At 35.0% G+C, this 22424-nt stretch overlaps 2 protein-coding genes across 2 annotated transcripts; both read right to left on the reverse strand.

Moving 5' to 3' along the window:
* Window positions 1-1171: 1171 nt before the first annotated feature.
* On the reverse strand, window positions 1172-5942 carry tbr1a (T-box brain transcription factor 1a). The gene is made up of 6 exons (XM_052569821.1): window positions 5247-5942; window positions 4809-4963; window positions 4488-4609; window positions 3420-3578; window positions 3262-3323; window positions 1172-2394 (listed from the first exon to the last, which is right to left on the reverse strand). Exons 1-6 carry the CDS (start codon window positions 5741-5743, stop codon window positions 1650-1652), a joined length of 1740 nt encoding a protein of 579 aa, XP_052425781.1. The 5' UTR covers window positions 5744-5942; the 3' UTR covers window positions 1172-1649.
* Window positions 5943-7133: 1191 nt separating this feature from the next.
* Window positions 7134-18962, reverse strand: LOC127968656 (26S proteasome non-ATPase regulatory subunit 14). Its single transcript, XM_052569983.1, has 11 exons — window positions 18851-18962; window positions 18203-18259; window positions 14422-14493; window positions 14007-14126; window positions 13799-13869; window positions 13566-13716; window positions 8718-8825; window positions 8547-8621; window positions 8336-8461; window positions 8139-8201; window positions 7134-7325 (listed from the first exon to the last, which is right to left on the reverse strand). Exons 2-11 carry the CDS (start codon window positions 18248-18250, stop codon window positions 7227-7229), a joined length of 933 nt encoding a protein of 310 aa, XP_052425943.1. The 5' UTR covers window positions 18251-18259; window positions 18851-18962; the 3' UTR covers window positions 7134-7226.
* Between the last annotated feature and the right edge of the window lie 3462 nt (window positions 18963-22424).

Here is a 22424-nt window from a genome sequence, read left to right on the forward strand (position 1 = left end):
GTTCAATAGCATGCAAGGGTAGTGCCCAGAATTACTTTTTTTTTTTTTTTTTTTTTTTATCCATGATGGATTTATATTCGAGAGATAGGTCAGGTCCAGCAGGGGAATCACATTTACAGCACGAACAATTTATACAACATTATTTTTCAGAAAAAAAAGAAAAAAAAAAAAGAAAAAAAAAAGGGCTGAACACCTCTTAATTAAATGTCAACAGTTGCATATAGTGATTTGCTTCTGGACTTTAAAAGAGCACTCAAACTCTTCCTTTGGCTCCACCTTGTGTGCATTTAAAATAATAATAATAATCAAATAGAATATTTTTGCTGAAATAGTATGGGAATAGTTATATTAACTCCCCTAATACTGTCATTATTTAGTCACCCTTATGGTGCTCAAAATCCATATTCTGTTATTTTTCTGTGGAACACAAGAAGGAGATATTTGTTACATTTCAAATTGCCAAAAAATGTGGGGGTGCATGGATGGGGATCACATATCAGATTAAAATAACCATAAAATTGCCCAATTTATTATACTTGCACTACACTCCGAGTCTTATAAATCCATATGTGTAAAAAATAGTAGTCTATACAGAACGTTACGTGATGTCGTCTACAAAAAATATCCCTAACCACGTTCATTCCACATACAAAGCAAGTGGCATATGCAAGCCAAACATAGCTGAATAAAATGGCTCAATGTCAATTTTGAGTGAACTTTTCTCTTTTTTATTTTATTTTTTATTATTCATTTATCCATGCAAGAAATGCATCAAAATACTTATGCATGCTTGCTTTGGCCGGGTCTGTGAAGGTGGTCTCTGGTTATTTTGGGTTCAACAGCTGCTAAAGGAGCTCCATTCTTCTCTTGATCCCTTCCCTGTAATGTACACTAGAGAGTTTGTAGCTGTATTTAGTGATAGATTCTGCTGCCGTGTTTAATCCTATTGCTTATGACAGAATGAAACTATCATTACCTGCAGGTCAAGGACACATGTTCCAAAACCTGGTGAACTGCCTATAGACAGCGTGCATTCGCGCTAGATGTCAGTGTTGTAAAATATTTTAAGACACTCACACCAACTTGTTATATTATAACTACTACGTTAATAAATAAACAAACGGATGTAAACTGTAATTTTTTATGGGATTTATTTATACTCAACCTCTGATCATTCATAAAGGCTATAGGCTACATCAAATATTCTGGCAGCATGAGAATGTCAGGACTTCGCTTTATCATATTCTATATTTCACAATACACATCTAATTAAAAAGGAACTGTTCTTTATTAGCAAGATACTGTTTTGATACATCACAACCAATACATTTTCATATTAAACAGCTTTAATTTTTAAGATAATGATAATTTATTTAGATTCATTATACTGGGGATGTGTATTGCATCAAATACAGACATGTTAGTCTTAATGCATTTTTTTTTGTTGTTTTTCTAATACCACCACCAGATTATAGTCATATAAACCGTCAAATAGAGCATATTTAGATTGTTGGGGGATGTCAGTTCTCATTCATTTTCAATGGTGCAGTGATACATGGAAATAAAATAAATGCTTTATACATAAATCAGCATCATAATGCTATTTCCATATTAACAACATTTGAATTGCACACTCAGCCCAGGCAGGTTTACGTTTGAGTGTCAAAATGAAAAAAGTCAGATTCTTTAATCCCATTTTTGGCCCTGTTCTGCATGTCTTTCGCAGTCTGAATGTCAGAAACTGGACTGATAGAAGGATTTTTCAGTTGAGCCTCCGACGAAATCCTTACATCACTGGATTTGACAGATTTAATGGAAGATTGAGTTTCGGTCCATGTCGAATCCGTGGCATCTTCTCCTTCCAGCTCCTTAGAAACTCCAAGAGCTGACCGGTCTATTTCCAACATATCTCCATCCTCAGGAATGTAATTCGATTGTGTTGATCTTTCAAGACCTGCATCTAGAACCCAAGTAGGCAGAATTGAGCTGGTTTTACTGCTGTTCTCTAGCGAACCCTGTGAATCCCATCCAGTGGCACTGGTGTAGTAATCCAGACTTGTACTAGTGCTACCAGTGAAAGGCAGACCTTTGACCCCCGCAGTGGCACAAGAGAGCAGAGCTGCTGTGTTAATATCGCTTTCGTATAACGGAGCAGCAGTGGAAGACACAAGCCAGTGCTGCCCAGAGCCCAAGCTGCTCTCTTGGGATTGGTTTGCGGTTGCAAGGCCAGGGTCAGGTGTAAAAGTTGGAAAAAAGGACTGTGTGTAACTGCTGACAAACTGCTCCTGAAATAAAGAGCTTGTCATTGTGTACCGTGAGCCAGGCAGCATCTGAGATTGTGAAGAGTCACAGAGTTTAGGAGTCAATCGGTCAGCGTCAGAGCCACTGTAACTTCTGGAGACAGAGAAGACATTAAGTCTCACGTTTTATGTTAGAATGTCTATGCTACTTTTACTGACACTGGGTTTCATTCACTAAGCGTGTGTATGTACAGATTTATGCATGAAATACAAACACTTTCATAAAGAAATGCTATTTCACCCAGAAACATCTATACTAAAATGTTGTATGAGTTTATAATACAATGCAGTAACAACAGAAAAATTCTGTGTATAACTGAATAACTTTTCATTCAATTGTTATACTAACAAATCATGATTCGCCAAAAACGTTTGTGCTAAAATTGACAAAAAGATCTACAACAAAAAAGCACATACTCTGGGCATGGCGTTAAGATCATGTTAAGAAGAAAACTATATTTAATATGAAATATTTCAATATATACAGAGAAAGAACAGCAGTTCAAGAAAAGCTGTGTTATTGCTTGAAAAAAAAATCGGAGAGGTCACAATGAATAATAACAGCCGGCGAATGAGATGTTTTGCGAGTGTTGTATGTTTGCTCAGAGTGAAGAAAGGCTGTATATATGGTTTTGGAGTATTTCATGCAAATTAATAACCTAAGGCAAGTGGTTGCTCGTTCAGAAAACTTTCATTGATATGACAAGAGGTTAAAAACAAATTGTTTTGTATGAATTTGTATGAAAAAGTATGAATGTGGAATGTGGAGACCCATTGCATTTGTAATTATTTTTTATTTAGAATATGTGTAACAACTCAAATGATCATGGTTATTATTATTATCAAATTAAATTGATTTAAATTACGTTACAAATGCATCATGTTAATTTCTGCAGTCAAGTCAAAATTCCTGCAAGACAAATAATTAGCAATGCATTAATTTGCATGGAAAGGCACTTACTTATCATAATTATCCCGAAATCCTTTAGCAAATGGATTGTGATCAATTTTTAGTTGTGTTATCTGAGGAAATAAAGAAACCCATTCATTAAATCGGTTCATATAACAGTTTGTAATGTAATGTAATGTAAACGAATGCAGTGATAGACTAGTTCTTACATCTGTGTTCTGGTAAGCTGTGACAGCTATAAACTGTGTTTCGGGAAAGGTAAATGTCTGTACTCGATCAGGATCACTCGTATCTTCATCTCCACTCTTGTTTATTTCAATCACATGTACCCTCGGCTGATACTTATGGAGAGACTGTAGAATGATCATCTTGAAGGACAAAAGAAAGAAAATCAACATAAAAGACTATTATTGTTTCCCATTCCCATCAGAATCATCATAAACCATATATAATAGTAATGTATACTTACACACACACATAAATATGACAAGGCACATTACATTTTACCTCATAGTAGTGATACTTAAAGGGTTAGTTCACCCAAAAATTTTAATTCTGTCATTAATTAGTCATTCCAAACCTGTAAGACCTTCATTCAACAAAAATTAAGATAAATCTATTGAAATCCGAGAGCTTTCTGACCCATAGACAGTAATACAACTGACACGTTCTAGGCTCTGAACGTTCAAATCATTCGTGTGACATCAGGGGTTCAACCATCATTTTTATAAAGCTACCAGAATACTTGTTGTGCACAAAGAAAACAAAAATAATTATTTTTTTCAACAATTTTAATGATGTCTTTACTACCTTTCTTGGCCTTGAATTTAGTGGAAGCATTGCGGTCTATGCAGGGTTAGAAAGCTTTTGGATTTAATCTAAAATATCTTAATTTGTTATCTGAGGATGACAAAGGTCTTATGGGTTTGAAACGACATGAGGGAGAGTAATTAATGACAGAATTTCCATTGTTATGTGAATTGAATTAAAAGAGCGCTAGGCTACTTTAGGTTAACATAAAAGTAACTGTACCCCTAATTAGTACCGTGAAGGGAATTTTTCATGTGCCAGCTAAAATTGGTTCAATGTTAACATTTGCTGCTGATGCTCATTAAAGACAAATTTAAAAAAATCATTAAATTATTGCCAATTACTCACCTGATGTATAGCTTTTTCTGAACTCACCTTATCTACTAAAAGACTTGATTCTTTTTTTCTTTTTCTTTTTTTGACTGATTCTTATCACGAAGAGAAAATGAAATGAATTAAGAAATCACTTGAGTAGAGTTGCTGGAAGCTCCCTTGTTGTTCGTCAGCTTCAGTTTTCCAAAAGAGATTTCCTGACGCATCCAGTGCGCGCCGGTGTTTGGAGAGTCCGGGTGCGTGTATACTCGGTTATCTTAAACAATAATAAAATACAAAATACATATGTTACTACTAAACAGAAATAACTAAGATTATAATAACTGTAGACTTTATTTATTAATGTTTGCTTTTTTTTTCTTTAAATAATCCTGATTAAGAGGTTATTTGCGTTTAGGAAAACGCAGCAAAGCTTTATGATAAATCCCTCTTCAGTCGGAAGATTATTAGTTTACCCGTAACATCAGTGTCTGCCTTTCCGCAGGTAACCCATTTTCCGCCCTGAAACCTCCAGTGGTTCGGATCCGCCAAAATCACATCCACAACAATATTATAATGGCACGTCGGGTCAAGACCAGCAACACTAACACTTAGAAACGGAAACATCCGGCTGCAGGAAAATGAACCGAAAAACGATCATTTAGCAATTACAGTGAAAACAAATATAGACCAGTAATCTGATCAGGAAAAAATACTTTCCCAAAATTATCCATTCATAATAATTACAAACAGGTAATAATAATAGGCTATTGGCATTTATAAAATATGAAACAAATAAAAATACAATATTAAAAATTATCCAAAATTATTAGTTAAATGTAATGCGGTCACTTTTGCTTTTTTTTTTAAATACCCAATTAAAATAAAAATACATTTTTTAAAAGTAGACTTACCGCCCCTGTTTGGTAATGAGCATTTCTGTTTGGTGTTTGTGGAATTTGAACCACAGCGCGCGGTTACAGAGGTAAACCTGGGCTATTCCAGGATAGACGGCAGCGTTTGGGTAAGTTTGTCCGTACTGCTGCGAGTATGCATAGCTCAGCCCATTGTACGGCCCGTGGCTGATGACCGGGTGAGGTGATCCGGAGAGCGGCGGGAGCGCGGACACAGGCTGCCCCAAGTACGCGAACATAGCAGAAGATATGTCGAAATCCGTCCGCGCGTGGCTTGACTCAGGAAAATTACACTTTTCCGCACTTCCTCGGTCATCCCGTGCCGCGGACACGTAGTCCATAGCGTTCGGTGGGGTTCTCATCTCGGTGGAGAGTCTTTCCAACGCTGGCTCATTCTCCAGAGAGCCCTCGGTGGCGGCGATGTGCGTAAAAACATTGTCCGCACTCGCCGGTTTGTCGGACACTGCGGACGGTGAGGGAAGTTGTTGCAGGTGCATAACTCTCTGAGAAAGATCTCGGAGTTAAACGTGGGTTCAGACCTCAGACATGCGCTCTGCTGCATGTGCCACTGTTTGAGCTTACTAGGAATATGACTGAGCTCCGCGTATGAAAACAATAAAACGACCTAGCATTAAAGCAGTAAGCGGGGGTTTTCCCGAATAGGTCGTTACTTTGTATAAAATGTCCCTGCTATCTGATAATTATTATTAAAAATAACAGAGAAATCTCATAAAAAAAGAAAAAAATAAGAAAAAAAAAACTGTAGAATAAAAAAAAAAAAAAAGGAAGAAAAAAAAGAATTTGAACGCTCATTAACCAATCAAAAATAATTGCAATAATAGTTTTTTTTTTTTTTTTTACAAACAAATTCAATATTGTTTAACAGTCAAGGGTCATTACGGTCATATTTTAGCCCCCCAGACTTTTTAAAGTGGTAATTCACCAAAATGACGTGTTAAAAGCTTTTCACTGTACTGTGATATGCCCCTTAATTAATAAAAAATACTTATTGCATTGAAATTTTTTAAAATCATAAAATAAGGTCTAATTTCTATCTTACAACAAACATTTTGTCATGTCCCTGAGGCAATGAATTTGTGCTTATAAAGTTGACGAAATGTGCAGGGTTTACAATTTTTGTGTTCTTTTCTTGTAAAAAAAAATATATTTTTTTTTAGAAAAAAAGGGAAGATATTTGATTTTAAAAAAACTATATTATTACTAATATATATATATATATATATATATATATATATATATATATATTATTGTTATAAAATATTTTTGCATAATGCTATGATGTTGCCTATTTTCAAAACTCATGTATTGCTCCACTGACTCGTTTAAAATAAATAACTCCACGTACTAGCGTCTTAAAACTGTTTGCAGTAAAATTGGCTTGAATTGAGAATTGATTTTAATAAAGGGGAGCATAAAAAATCATCTTGAAGGCAGTTACTGTGCAATACTTGCATTTGCTAAGAAAATGCAATCTGATATATAGGAACACAGAGATATATACAGATTTATAGAACTCTCAGATTCAAAGAGTTTGAAAAGAGATGACTGCAAAATATTCCTGAACTCAAGTGAAACCCTTCAGACAGGAACAACCGCGTTTACAGAGCACACAAATAAATATTTCACACTGATGCTCACTTAAGCTACATCCTGAAGTGCTGTCGTCTTAAGGTGTTTCAGTGTTGTTCTCAGAGCCTGAACGTCAAGGGGAAAAGCAAGGACAACTGATTCACACTGAAACTACACTACATCCCCTTTGCTGTAATAATTTTAGATCCATAATTAATTTACATTTATATACAGTATAACAGCTTTTCTTCACATGTGCAACCTTCCGTTGATGTCCACGATGGAAAGACAATGGCATTACTGGAATTTTGTATTTATTTCTTAAAAAGACAAAAGAGTTGTAGAATATGAACATTTATGCACAGACAGAGAGAGACAGAGAGAAGGAAATCACTGGAACACCACTGTGTCCAACATTGCTGCGAGGCACTGCACAATATTGGATGTCATGAGAACATCCACATGCTCTTCCAAATGCCGTTTGGGATCCTACAAAGAGAGAGAGAATAGCAGGTCCATTAAGTCCTGTAAACCTACTACAAAAGGACATCAGATATTTTGAACTGCTGCCACTGATGAGTATTTGCCAGGTCACCCACAGTTTTACAATTTGTCAACCGGTAGAGATTTTGGACTATCGTCTTTATTGCAGTTACACACTCATGTGACACTGCAGTGCTATGTGGTCACAAAAGCTTATAATTTGCACGTGTTTTTAAGAATTGCGGTTAAAAAAGTGATTTTAAGCTGTTGAAATGCAAAAAGCAGCAAGTCTAACTGAATCCGGGCAGCTCCTAAAGTGACAGCAATCTAATATACCTGCAGTCTGTCATTCATGTTAATTAAACAACAAAAGAGAGGAAGTTTCTCACAGCTAAATCACTTTTGTAACTAATATGAAATGTGTTTCATTTATACAGTGAAGAATATGCAGTGTTTTTGTTCATTTGATTATTTTATACAATGTATGTAGTATTTCTTCTTCTTATTTTTTTCCTGTTGCTTGTAATAAGTTTCTTATTTTTAGTTATTCACTGACGGTTAACTTGTCTTCAGTGAGCTTGAGTTTTAAAATATACAATTATTTAGGCTAGTATTAGTTTTTTGTGTTATTGACACTGGTGACAAGAATTATGACTTTCTACGGTAACAAAAAGAAATTATTAAAACAAAAATAATAAATCTTGCGATATAATTACTATGCAATAAAATTACTTGTATCATCATAATATAAGATTTTGCTCATATAGCCCACCCCTACCACCAACAACATAAAGATGGAAACAAAAAAGAACCAATAACCTGTTTTCCAACGTTCTTAATGGCAAGCTGCTCAGGAGTCATCTTGTCCTCTTCCTCTACAGCCTAAGGGACAAAAAAAACAAAACCAAACATTAAATAAATTAAAAAAAAATCCTACATAAAAGCTGCATTTCAGCTTCCCACTTAATTTCTGAGACTTGAGAACAAGCATCTCAAGTGCTTGTGATTTTTCTCACCTTATTGTAGTTCTTGGCCAGTTCGAGCATCTCTTTGACGATGTTCTCGTTCAGTTTGCAGTGTTCACTGTAATCCTGCAGGGTCAGACCCTCCATCCAGCTTTTCTTATGAAGGTTCAGCAACATCTGAACACAAACAAACACTATGACTGTCTAGTTACAACAAATAACAAATTAAAAGCATGTTTAAACACTATCTACAAGTTCAAACCTTCTGTTCCAATTCATTCTTCCTGTAGTTAATGGTAATGGAGTAATAATGTCTGTTGAGCCCATGAATCAAAGCCTGCACAATAAAAAATAACAATATATGACAAAAACTATAAAATAACTTTCCTTTTTTAAATGATATTTATTGTAGAGAAGCATATATAAAATGAACCTGAATAGAGGGTTTGTTGAGGTGTCCCAAGTTAGACGTGGTTTGACGTGGCTCGTGACCCAGTACCATCATATTGGCATTTATGAGTCTGAAAGCATCGATCACAACCTGGAGAGGAAAAATAAAAAGTGGCATTCATGTTACTTCAGCCATTCAATGGTTTATTAAAAGGTCATTTTAATGCATTATGGGAGCTACAAAGCAACCTCACTCGGTTTCTAGAGAGTGAGAGGACACCAGTAAATAACATCTGATATAATCTGAAGAAATAAAAGATTTACAGTAAGAGCATAGGCTTCGCAACAATAGCTAATGTTTTGTGCTGTCACATCACATATGCGTGTGAAAAAAGTGTGAATAATAACTAACTAAACTAGAAAAAACAATTTCTTCACTACAGGCAGTCCAATAGCAAGGTTGGGGACTCTTTAGTAATTGTGATGGGGAAAACTGGGCTGGGAATGGCTTCTAATTGTGCTGTGCTTAATTAGAGATGCAAAGCTATAAAGCACTTATAGAGGTGGATGACGGATATAAAATAATGAACATTTTCAAAAAAGATGAAGGAAAAAGAATATGCAAAGAAGCAAGAAGGGGATAAAAAAACTCCCTTATACTTGGAGATGAGTGATGTTTCTATAGTCTACATCATACCTCGTATCACATGCAGTGTAATCAGTTTAGAGACTATTTTCAATCAGTCTATTCTCATCAGAAGTCTCAGATAAACACCTAAGCTACTGATTTTAAATAATGTTATGAAGAACACAAAAGGCCGTAAGAAAAAGAAGGAAAAAGCACTAGACCAAATGACAAACATGGGATTTTTGATGTAAGTTCTTGTCTTGGGAAAAAAAGTGTTTTATTTAAATAGGGAAGCGGATTGAGTAGAAATTACCAATCACACACACATACACAAAGTAACACCTCTTGAACCCTGGGGACTCGTTAGATCCTGACTAAACCAACTGGTGTAAAATCCTGCAGTGTCCCACATCTGTGTTGAAGGGGGCGTTTCTTATTACTAGTTAATCACTGACGGTTTACTTGTCTTCAGTGAGCTTGAGTTTTAAAATATACAATTATTTAGGCTAGTATTAGTTTTTTGTGTTTTTGACACTGGTGACAAGAATTATGACATTTCTACGGTATCAAAAAGAAATTATTAAAACAAAAATAATAAATCTTGCGATATCATTACCATGCAATAAAATTACTTGTATCATCATAATATAAGATTTTGCTCATATAGCCCACCCCTGCCACCAACAACATAAAGATGGAAACAAAAAAGAACCAATAACCTGTTTTCCAACGTTCTTAATAATGTGTGTTATCATCAAGCACAGGAGAAAGACAGAGAGACCATGTAGTGCTGACACCATGAAGAACTCTCTTTAAACCACTCATACTGTGTTCACAGAGACAAGATGATACTCCGGAGGTGTGGGATAGGAATTAGGGATGTCAAATTTCGATTATTTCCATGATCGATCGTCGTTTAAATTAACGATCAATTAATCGATTAATCGTTAACCATAATACTGCAAAATGCGTCTATTGCAGGCACGCAGTCAGCGGTATGACAGGATGTGCAAAAGCCACACACACACACACAAAACGCTTTCTCACTTGAATTAAAGAGGTTTTAGTCTGAATAAAATGCTAGTAGCAGGATTATAAAATGAATAGATGCGATTATGACCATTTGATAAAATGAACAGAGCGCGCCATACTTTTGAGGTCATTTTACTTTGTAGACAGTTTCCAATCCTGCACGGAGAAGGCTGAACGCGCCTCTTTAAATGGTTTTGTGGTGCTCGTTGTTGTATTTTAAAGCACAATTGCAATGTTTTCAACTGACATTATTGTATAAAATTATCCGAAATGTGGAGCGCGTGTGACTGCGCTGCACATTAAGTGAACTACATCGGCGCTGCTGCACCAAAACACAGTTGCTCACATTAATTTGATCCTGCTGGATTCTGTCCTAGAAAATGTCAGATTTTTAAAAATCCGGCATACAGCGCATTAGATCGTGACAGTGCATGCGTGCAGACGAGGATGAGCGAGCGCGGCTTTGGCTAGATTTATTTGGAGGTTATTGCTCATGTCTCATTCGGCACAAATCGAAATGTTTCCATATTCGCAATGTATTTGAATGTTAAACTATTATTTATAATGTAAACTAGGCTTGTACTTAACACGCATTCGCATATAGACGGAAAAGATGATCCTCTTCATATGAGCAAAAACGTCCTTGGAACAGCAGAGAGGACCGGTATACTACGGTCTATTTAAACTGACCAGTGTAACCTTTTAATGTTTAGTTGACATTTTATTTTGATAATGAACAGACTGCGATGTAACTTTGAATCGCTAGAATATACGTGTGCAGCAGGCTCCGGGGCGATCGAAACAGCTGAGACATTAAAATATATATATATTTTCCGCAAAAGTGTTTACTTTCATTTGTGCACACTCACAATAAAAAACAGAAGATTTGTGCTCTTGTAAAATAAAGCAAACAAACAGAATGCGTTGTCATCCTTTTTTTTTTTTTTTGTGAACTTATGGAGCGCCCACACTTCTGTTTTAAATCCGTTAATCTTAATTAGCCTATTTAAGTCGGATATATTTCGCATGGCCTATTTAAAAAAAAAAAAAAAAAAAAAAAAACATGAAAACAAATTGTTATTTTTATGTTGGGCCTATTACTTAGTAGGCTATAAATTTTCCTTAAAGCATCCCATTTTGTCCCAGGGCTTAGAACCTGTGCCCTAGTCAGGTCCATGCAGAAACTTGTGAACGATGCTCGGCGTCACCGTTTAGTGACAGCAGCGAATGCTCCAGGAATGTGTCGGTCACAGCGCCTATTAATCGCTGTTTTGAATCCAGCAATTATTTATTTAGAAATGATAAGATCTGATTATGACAAGTGTGGTATAAAAGCTTTGTTTATTAGAGGAATAATAGGTTAACTGGAAAATGTTAGATTGCGACCATGCTTTTGGACCCCATAGTCTTCATTTACGCGGCTTTGTTCTGGTTTGCCGGTTGGTCACGAATTTCCTCAAATTCAGTATATTTAGGCATTGTTTCTTTTCCTAAATCTTCATAGTCTAACCCTCTAATTTCCCAGGTTTATTTTATTATCTTTCGCTTTTAACAACTGTTTTCGCATCTCTTACTGTGGTAAACATGGGAAGGGAAATTAAAGATTTCATGAATTAAGAATTCGTTCGATTTATTAATTTGTTCCCTTATTTCACTTAAATCATGGGTTATTTAGGGAACAAAATTAATGAAACATGGACAATTGCCACATTAATAATTCGTAGGAATGAATTAACAAGTTGTAGGAATGAATAGACTACCTGTCCTGTCACTGTGTCCCGCAGCCCTGCAAAGCGCACGATATAAAACAGTTATCTGATGAAATGATTAGTAACTACATTTCTATTGCATTTAATGTTGAAGAACTTTTATGTTGTTTCTATTTTAATGTACTTTAAAGTTTAAATCACATTAAAAGCTTAATTTGTACATTGTGAATGAATGATGATGCTTTTATATATCGTCACCGTCACTCACAGCCGCTCGCACGTGTTGAGTGCGCATGAGCCGCACGCAGCCCAACATTGAATCGGTTAACCGACCATCGATAGCCTTAATCGATTGCATCTCTTATCGACAATTAATCGATCATCGATTAATCGTTGACATCCCTAATAGGAATATTTGAAAATGGGAAATGAACAAGTGCAAAGCAGCAATGAAACCTTTCAAGTCAAATGTTTCAACCAAAGTTAAAGCTCAACTTAATGTTTTTTATTGTCTTTCCCCATCCCCGAATAAATTAAGATAAAATAAGTAAATTATATTATTTGTCAATGACTCTGCATTTAAATAATAAATTATGTTAATGGTTTTTGGAATGCCAACATCATTTAAAAAAATTAATAATTACACTGCCTTTTGGTGTTATCTTAATATACTTAAAAATGTAATTTATTCCTGTGATGCAAAGCCGAAATTTCGGCATCATTACGCCAGTCGTCAGTGTCACATGATCCTCAGAAATCATTCTGATATGATATCCTGCTCAAGAACTATTCCTCACATTATTAATGTTGAAAACAGTTAACTGCTTAATATTTGTTTATTCATTTGTTTCAGTATTGTTCAATGAATAGAAAGTTCAAAAGAACAGCATTTATTTGAAACAAATATTTTATAATGTCTTTAATCTCACTTTTGAACAATTTAATGCATCCCTGATGAATAAAAGTATTATTTTGTTTTTTAATATATCTTATTTACCCTTAATTTTTGAACAGTAAATACATTTATACATGCAAGTTATTATTGGTAAAGCTTGATTGAAAAATATTTACATCAAATTGATAGAATGCCTTTATGGCGTGTAATAAATACTGAGAATATCTGCACCATATGTCATTTGCAGTCTCTTTTTCATTCTTTTATTTTAATGCCCCTGTCATTTTCCTATAATACGTTCTCTTATAATCTCCTCTTTTCCCATTCCTATTCCCCTATTCAGGGTCCTTACACTATCTCATATGCTTCAGAGGGCACTAGCAGAGCTCAGCGACAAACATTCAAGAAAAAAAAAACAGACATCCAGGCATTCTCACATGCTGACAGAAGTGTGAGCGCACATTCACATATACAGAAGAAAAGAAAGATCTCTCACTTTCTGAACAATGTGTGTGTGTGAAGCATTTATATATGCAAGGAAGAAAGAGGTTAACCCAAAAATAAAAATACTTGAAATAACGATCAATTTCTTTGAAATAACTGTAGTGTATGTTCGTGGACTGTTACCTTTCCCTTGACGCTCTGGATGGGATCGACCACTACTGCGACAGCGCGCTCTGACAACGCCTCAAAACTCTGCTGTGTGTTAATGTCCACACCTGACAACCAGCAGCCAAAACCAGGGTGACTGTGGTACCACCCCACCACCATCTCAGGCCTACAACACACAGATCACAAACCCTCATCAAGTATTCATCGCAAAACAGTAGTTCGATTTCCACCGTCACGCATCCTCTCACCTTCCCGTCTGCTTTAACATGTCTAACATCTTGGCTTGAAAAACAGGGTCCACGGCCTCAACGCTCACACCCTGTCAACAGAACAAGCATCCAGAATCACAGTAAGAGCACAGGTGAACACAGTGTGAGTGTGAAACACACTAGAGATTGCAAGAATTCTAATGTGATGTGAAGTCAATAATAACGTGCTGAGAAATGTTTCACTCACTGTTCCTGACTGTGGCATGGCAAACACGTCAATCACACGAACGGTGTAATCATCCACAAACTCTCCCAGCATCAGGCCCATGACTTCCATGGGCACACCAGCACGGCCATGTTTCAGCATCTACACACAAACAAAGATATGGACTGAGACAGAGAAAAGATTGCAATGCTTCTTCTAATCATGAAGACATTTAAAGTAATGCTTGTGCTCAGACTGGTACTGAGCAATCACACAAATAATACACACATTAAGAGCAATATAAAATGCAATAACAATAAAACTGAAACAGTGACGACAGAATCATGATATAAACAAAACTAGGGGAAATGAACCATTGCAGTTACATTATTTTTTACAGTGTGAGAACAGGTGTGAAGGATAGCGTGTGAGAGAGAGGAACCGTGTGTATCCTGACCTTCAGCAGGGCGAGTGAGGAGATGTACACCTGTTCAGCTGTGTCCACAGCGGGGGCATCTGTGGGAGGACCCTGCAGAAAATAAAACAAGACACTGCTTATATCGGTCACAAGATGATTTGACAAATCAAATCAAGACAATCATTTCAAGGATGTGGATTTTAATTTTTAAGCAGATAAAGTAATTCTCTTTTATATCAGGAATGGAATTGTTACTAGTAAAATTTGCTTTTCTTTAATTCCATTTCCACTAAAAAAGAATTTCTGATATTAAAAATAGTAAATGTGAATTCCTGATATAAAAAAATTCCATAATCACTCACAGACATGCATTTTCTTTTAAATGGAAAACTGAATTTTCACTAGCAAAATATCCAAAAAGATTTTCCATTTAAATGAAACTACAGATATTTTACCAATTAAAAAAAAAACACTCCTGATATCAAAATGAATTAGTGACTATTGAATAGTTAATAACAAAAATACATAACCCAGCAATTGACCTGCATTAAATATGTTTACCATTTACTTTTCAAGTTCAAAACAGGTTTAAAAGAACCATCAAAAGATTAAGAAGATATGAAATTCTAATCATAGTGAGTCAAATTAATACAAGTAATTACAAAATCAGAGATCCAAACCTTGACGCATTTTAAGCAGGTGCTAATACCAGGTGTCAACAGCGTCTGCTTATTCTTTTTTAAAACACCTACTAATTAGGGCTGTGTATTACAATATATTGCGATACACTGCGATACTATAAGCAAGGCGATACATTTGGATATTTCTTATTGTTGGAATAGTATACTGTATATTGTAAGGAAAGCCGTCATTAAGAACACCACCATATGCAAACATTGGCAATAAATAAATAAAAAATGTTTAACCACAACACAGTGGGATCTGCATTTGTAATAATCAATCCCTATAACATTCAATGTTATTGAACCACTTTTTGTGCAGTATGAGTTAGGGCTGCACGATATTGGGAAAAAATGACATTGCGATATTTTATTTTTCTGCTATATACATATATTTTTGTCTTACAAACAAAAATGGGGTGAGCACACTTACATTCTCATTTTAAATGATTTAAACATCGACACCATCGTGTCAATTGATTAATATGCGCGAGGGATATTATATATCTCTCTCGCGCTCTCTCTCTCTCTGCCCTGTTAAACTGACAGGACTTAAAAACACATGCAAATGATAAACTTTCACTCTATGATGGATAAGCTGTGCAATTAATCTGCGAATCACATAATGAATAACAGATCAACTACGATAGCCTACATCGCACACCCTACGATGTGACTATCGTAGATTAGTATATCGCGATATCGATGCTTAAACGACACATCGTGCAGCCCTAGTATGAGTAAACGGGATAAATTAAAGTGCTTGCAGGATCCTTTAATAAAATCAACAATATAAAAAAAAAGCATAATCTAAAAAACCAAGCCTTGTGCATTATAAAGAATATAATACAGCTGGCTTGATCTCAAACAGTGTCAATATAATTAAAGTGGGTACAGTATATAAAACAGTTGAAAAATATGGATTGAATAATAATGTATATAAAAACAATAAAGACATAATCTGAAAAATAAAGCCTTGTGCATTATACTGAATGCCAAGCGGCGGCGACAGCTCAACAGTCCTGCAGCGGACGTTACCACAAAAGCCTAAATGACAGCACACTTCAGCCTTGTTTCCCCCGAAACATGAACTGGGACAAATCGTTTACCCTCCATTACTAGCAGCGAACTACATTAATGCCAACATAAACATTATTGGCGTGCTCTAATGCATTTCCTGTCACTCAGGATTTGTTCAGAGATGAAGACTGCCATCTAGCATTTTTTTTTTATATCGATATTCCATTTTTGAGAATCGATACAGTATCATCAAACAAAATATTGCGATACTAACGTGTATCAATATTTTCTTACACCCCTTCTACTAATATAGTTAGAAGGCTAATGTGACCAGTGGCTCTTAAAGAAATGTGATGGTACAAATGCAGTAAATCTGTAAACAAAAGTAATAACTGAATGTGAATAATGTGAAATAAAGCAGTAAAAACAAAAGCTCCTTCGTAAACAAATGGTTATATTTTTATTGGAGATGAACAGTGTTTTTCCACTGATATTTTATATGACAAAGCTGTTTGTATCCAAACCATTTTTATTAGAAGAAACTTAAGAGTGTTGATAAATTAATTATTTCGAAATTCAAATAACTGTATGTGGTTCAATAATAAAAAGAATTGCACGTTAATGAAGGTAGAAAACAGTAGAATTCCAGTTTACTGTACATCTCCATTTTCCATTTCCATATATTTTTGAGATTGATCATTTTAATATATTAATTATTATTTAGATATTTAAGTTATCCTGTAGAGCAAGTGTAAGGAATATATTATCATTGTTGGGGTGGGGGGCATCTGATAGATTGAGAGATGGTCTGATTGACAGCTGACACCAAAAGTGGAGGAATGATGCCGTGCTGATGCTTAATAAACAGATGTATGAAAACCCATCTTGCAAAATCTATCCATATGCTTGGGGAGCATGTTTTAGAGATTTAGTGATCCATGTTTGATTGTCATGTACACATTATATTTACCTCAATTATCATAAAATACACAAACATAAGACCATATGGATATGAACATCAACCAGCCAATCAGAGCTCACTAGGATTGTAAAAAAAAAAAAGTCTATATGAATCCAATCAACACTTTAAGGCAATCAGTTTTGTATCAAATATGCACAACTTTTAAACACCAATCATGTGCAGCTGTAAACTGAAAAAGGAGTATGAGAGCAGCACGACTGAACAGAATCATGGGTGTTTATTTTCTGCTCTCACGCTCTTCTGCGCTGTCTGCTGGAGTGAGGTGTGAATCAGAGGAAGGCAGCCTGTTACTGGAAGTGTTAATTGGCAGAGAGAGCTGAGAGATGTCTCTCTACCAATCATGCACACTTGAGAAATACCACATGAGGACAATCTCACAATACTGCCATCCCCCTCAACAACATACAAAATGGTCTTACTCTTTAATTATATTCACTACCGTTCAAATGTTTGGGGTGGGTACGATTTTTTTTATCTTTTCAAAAGAAGGCTGCAATTTTTTTGTTAAAAATAAAGCTAAACAGAAATTTTGTTAAATTTTATTACAATTTTAAAAAGCTGTTTTTATTTTAATATATTTTACAATGTAATTTAGCACTTTTATGGCAAAGCTGAATTTTCAGCATCTTTACTCCAGTTTTCACTGTCACATGGTCCTTCAGAAATCATTCTAATATGCTGCTTAATATTTTGGTGCAAACTGTGACCATTTTATTTAGGATTGTTTCATGAATATAAAGCTCAAGAGACCAGCATTTATTTAAGACAAAAATCTTTTGTATCATTACAAATGTCTTTATTGTTCTGTCCTTTTTAACAATTTATGCATCCTTGCAGAATACAAGTATTAAATTCCTTTTCTTTATCTTTTAAAAAAATCTAATATTTGAACGGTAGTCTAGCAGTGTTTTTTTATGGATAGCAAGCTGGGGAGGACATGTTGGAGTGCCTTTTTAATGAAATGTGAACTGTGTAAATGAACTGTGTGTGACGGCAGGTGTAGCAAACATCATATGCTGTGTGATGCAATCTTCATCATTCAGCTGTCTAATGATTGCAGACTGCTGTCACTCACAGATGCAACCATACGAAACATCACGTTTATTAAATAGATATTAAAATCTATAATAAATATTACCTGGCTGAGTCCAGGCATTCCCCCTCCAAGCCTCAAAAGCCGGTCCATTCCTTAGATCTAGAAACATATAAACAAGCAGTTGTCTTAAGTTTACAAACTTGTCAGTCTTTTCATGTTAAAAGACCTGGGCACGTTCATGAATGTTGCTAATTCATCAATATCCACATGTGGTGGGTATTCAAAAATACCTAACGTTACATTTCTGTTTTCAACGTCTAATTTATAAAAAACAGATCACGATGTCAACACCTAAAATTAAAATCAATTAGCTTTTTTGTGATATACGTTACACAAATCAGACACATGGTTTTCACTGTCAAACCTCAGACTGCTAACATGCTAAGCTATTTAGCAAAGTGCTATTTACATATACTACTATGTACCATGTGAACACATAAACAACAGGAAAACTAATTTTTTGTTGTCTTAAAATAGACTATGAAATAATAAAAAAAATTGCTTGAGTTTCACATTTATAACTTCATTTATCTCCACGCTGCAAGAAAGGCTAATAGTGCTACAGAGGCTTAATACACGTAACCACTCAACAACATACTAACAGTGTTTAATCACAGAAACATCCCCTCGGACAATACTATATGACATAAAGAAATATTTTATGATAGCTAATGTGTAGTATTTCTTTACCTGTGCAATAAGAAAGAGATAATGTGTGAGCGCCTGCTAAGTTTCAGCCCAACTAACGTTACAATGAATCAGCCAGAATTACCTCCGTGAAGCGGACCACAACAGAGTTATACAGCGCAAAGCGATCTGATTTTCAAAATACAAGTTCCGTAAACGCTTAATTCAGAAGTGACTCACAGACATACATTTTATTATTGTATTATAATATTTATGTTTTTATATAATTTATATATATATATTTATAATTTTATTAGTATACATTATATTATTATATTTAATAATACTAATAAAATATGATGTGTGCGCGCACACGCACACACACACACACACACACGCAATAAATATACGAGCTGATGAATCAAAAACAGTCTTAACCAAAGTTAAATGAAATGGTACAATACAGCCATATTAACAGAATAACTCAATGAGATCACGTTGAGATAATATTTGATCATTATTTAAAAAAAGCTGCATATTGTATAATGTATAAAACTATAAGTTTTGCATTTACCATAATGTCGTTTTACATTTAAATAATTCATCCTTCGACCCACCAGAGGTCGTTTGTTTCTTGTTTGTACTTGGGAATTTTGTTATTTTATATATATATATATATATATATATTTTTTTTACATTGATTTTATTTTGAAACTGGAAATACTGAATTCATTTTCTTATTTTTCATCAACATTTAATTAACAAAATGTAACATCCTAGTTCAATTAAAAACCAAATTCATGACATGAAAATTAATTTTTTGCTACATAAATTAGATTTCATGTTTTTGCTTCATGTGTCCAATCCATTTTCTCTGTAGTCTCACTTAAGTCTCAAATGTGACCAACGGGACAGTTTTCTGACACAACAGTGCCATTCAGCTCATATTACGCTTTGACTCTAATCTCTGGACCTACAGCGCTCTCACGAGATGTCATGAGAACTAAGAACCATTAGATGGAAGACTTGAGCTGTGATTAAGTAGACCTGGCTTTTGTCAGTGTAGTGTTGTGTTTATCTGCACTAGAGGGCGCTGTGAGCAGCAGCTTGAGAGCAGCGCTGTATACTTTTTATTGCAATTTCAAAAATGACCTTAGAGAGATACAACTTAACATAAATTACATAAAATGTATTAACAATACATCCAAATTCATCTGAACTAATGTAATAGGAGAAAGAGGAAAAAGAAAAGAGAAATAAAGAAAAGAAAAGAGGATTATATAACAATAATAATAATAAAAAGACACAAAAATACATCAAACCAAGGATTAATCACGGTACATGAAAGATCTCATATCTCCTCAGAAGAGAAATACATTTTTTGTTTTTAATTAATCTTAGCGATTTAATTAAATGTTATACTTCACATAAGAAATCCAGGCTAACTAACATTTTAATACATCCCAATAATGTAACACCCCTGAAAATACAACAAAGATATTAAAACTAGTTCAGTCTGCTCAGGGACTCCCAGAGCAGTGCAAACATTGCTTTTAATGATATTACCTAATATTACTATCTTATATGTTTAAGGATCATAAAGTCAAAAGTTAATAATGAGCCACAATTAGGACCTGCAAAGGACCTCTAGGGGAAACTCTGGAGTTGAAATAAAACACTTGGTCAAACAGGCTTTTTTTAGGCATATGAAATATCAAACAACATTTTATGGCAACAGTGAAATGGCATTATTTAATATGCATTGAGGTCATCACAATAATTCAAAATAATGTTTTCACTTTTAATTAAAACCCTACATTTGTTTTGTGTGAGCGTATTATTTGGTGCATTACATTAGCGATTCTTAAAATGGTTCAGAATTCACTTAAAATACCATTTACGACATCTTTACATCTAAGTCACTAATTGCTTCACAATAAATCCCCCACAGGTTAGAGTTCAGAATATGAGCTCTAGGAAGAAGGCCGTCCACCAATCAGGGCAGAGTGTTTCCATGGCTGCTGAGGTGTCTGTTCTAGCAATTATCCCCACAGGACTTCAGCACTTATGAGAGTCAGGCATGACCCCAGGGCAAAGTTCAAAGGAGACCTCTTGTCCTGGCAAAAAATGAAATGCTCTCCAGAGGGTGGCAGCAAACCTCCTGTGGAGAGATATGGGGCGTGACAAAGATACAAGCGTGCAGCTTGGCTAGCTGTCACTCATGATGTAGACTTTAAATAGTCTCTAGATTAGATCAATATCAGTTTCTTGGGTGAAACTCTTTCTGATGTGAAACTAGAGCAGCTTCATCTGCTACAGCCCTCAACAGGAAGTGGTACAGTGAGAGGTGTAGGATGACTTCCTGTGGAAATGGATCACTCTTCTAATCAAGTAAGATATGCTGAGTCTCTGCCTCTATCTGAACCAGCTGTCAATGAAGCTAGACCGCCTCTCTTGCTGTTTATCATTCAGAAGTAGTCAGAGAAAGTACTCGGTGGTTCTCAAATGCTTTTGTCTCAGGACTAAGATTTAGCTCTGCAGGACAAAGTGGCAAATCAATCAGCACGATATCAAAAATGCTTTTTATTCGAAATAATAATAAGAATAATCTTCTTCTTGTTGTTGTTTGTTTCTTGTGATGGCTTCATGCTCTCAACAGCCAATAAATCACTGCATGTTTTTCTTGGTTGTGTATAATGTGCTAAATTAATTATATGATGTTAATATAATAATAATAATAATAATAATAATAGGTAGTCAAAAGTCACTCTCATGTGTCTCTCTTTTATCTCTTTTTACAAACATTTATACATTTATTATGCTTTCATCCAATGCAACTTGTGAATTCCTGATTTTCCTTATTGTATTTAATGTAATAAATAAATAATATTATTTTATAAAATTATTATTATTATTAATATTATTATATTTACTACATTAAATAAAATGAATACAATTTACTACAGTTAAATAAAACCAGTGTTGACAGCTGAGAACATCAAAATAAGAGAGAAACCAATAATAATAAAAATTATTAATAATAATAGTTTGTCTCATGTTTTGATGGTTTCATGCTCTTAGCAGTCAATAATTCATTTCACAAAGCAATGCATTTCCTTATGTTCCCTTCTGCAAGCATTTGTGCATTTACTTTTATCTTCGTGCAAACAAACCCGTATAACCCATGCAAACCCTGACTTTTTTCTAACACACATGTAGAATGACAAGATCTGTCTCTCAAATAGCAGAACATGGAGCAGAAACAGAGAAAGTCATGGGAAATGAAGCTTATGAAAACACCAAATCTGACTCTTCACCTAGAACAGCACTTCCTGTTCCAACTTCTTCTCTCAGCACTCAAGAAGTGATATGATACAGCTGTAAGACAGCAATCAGTATGGCTAAACGTGAGAAACCAGTGTGTTTATAACCACAGACTCCATCGTGCGTGTTACTCATTCACCCAACGGGTTCATCTCTGTTACCAACAGAGATTACGAGTTTAAGCATGTGAAACTGATCTTGCATTAGCACATGCAAGAATGTGTTAAAAGCAATCATAAGCCCCTGGCGGGGGGAGAGTAAGAGGTAGATATCATACAACAGTTAGCATGAGAAAAAGGGGGATGGTGTGCTT

Source organism: Carassius gibelio, chromosome B11 (genome assembly GCF_023724105.1).
Source record: "Carassius gibelio isolate Cgi1373 ecotype wild population from Czech Republic chromosome B11, carGib1.2-hapl.c, whole genome shotgun sequence".
Taxonomy (NCBI): Eukaryota; Metazoa; Chordata; class Actinopteri; order Cypriniformes; family Cyprinidae; genus Carassius; species Carassius gibelio.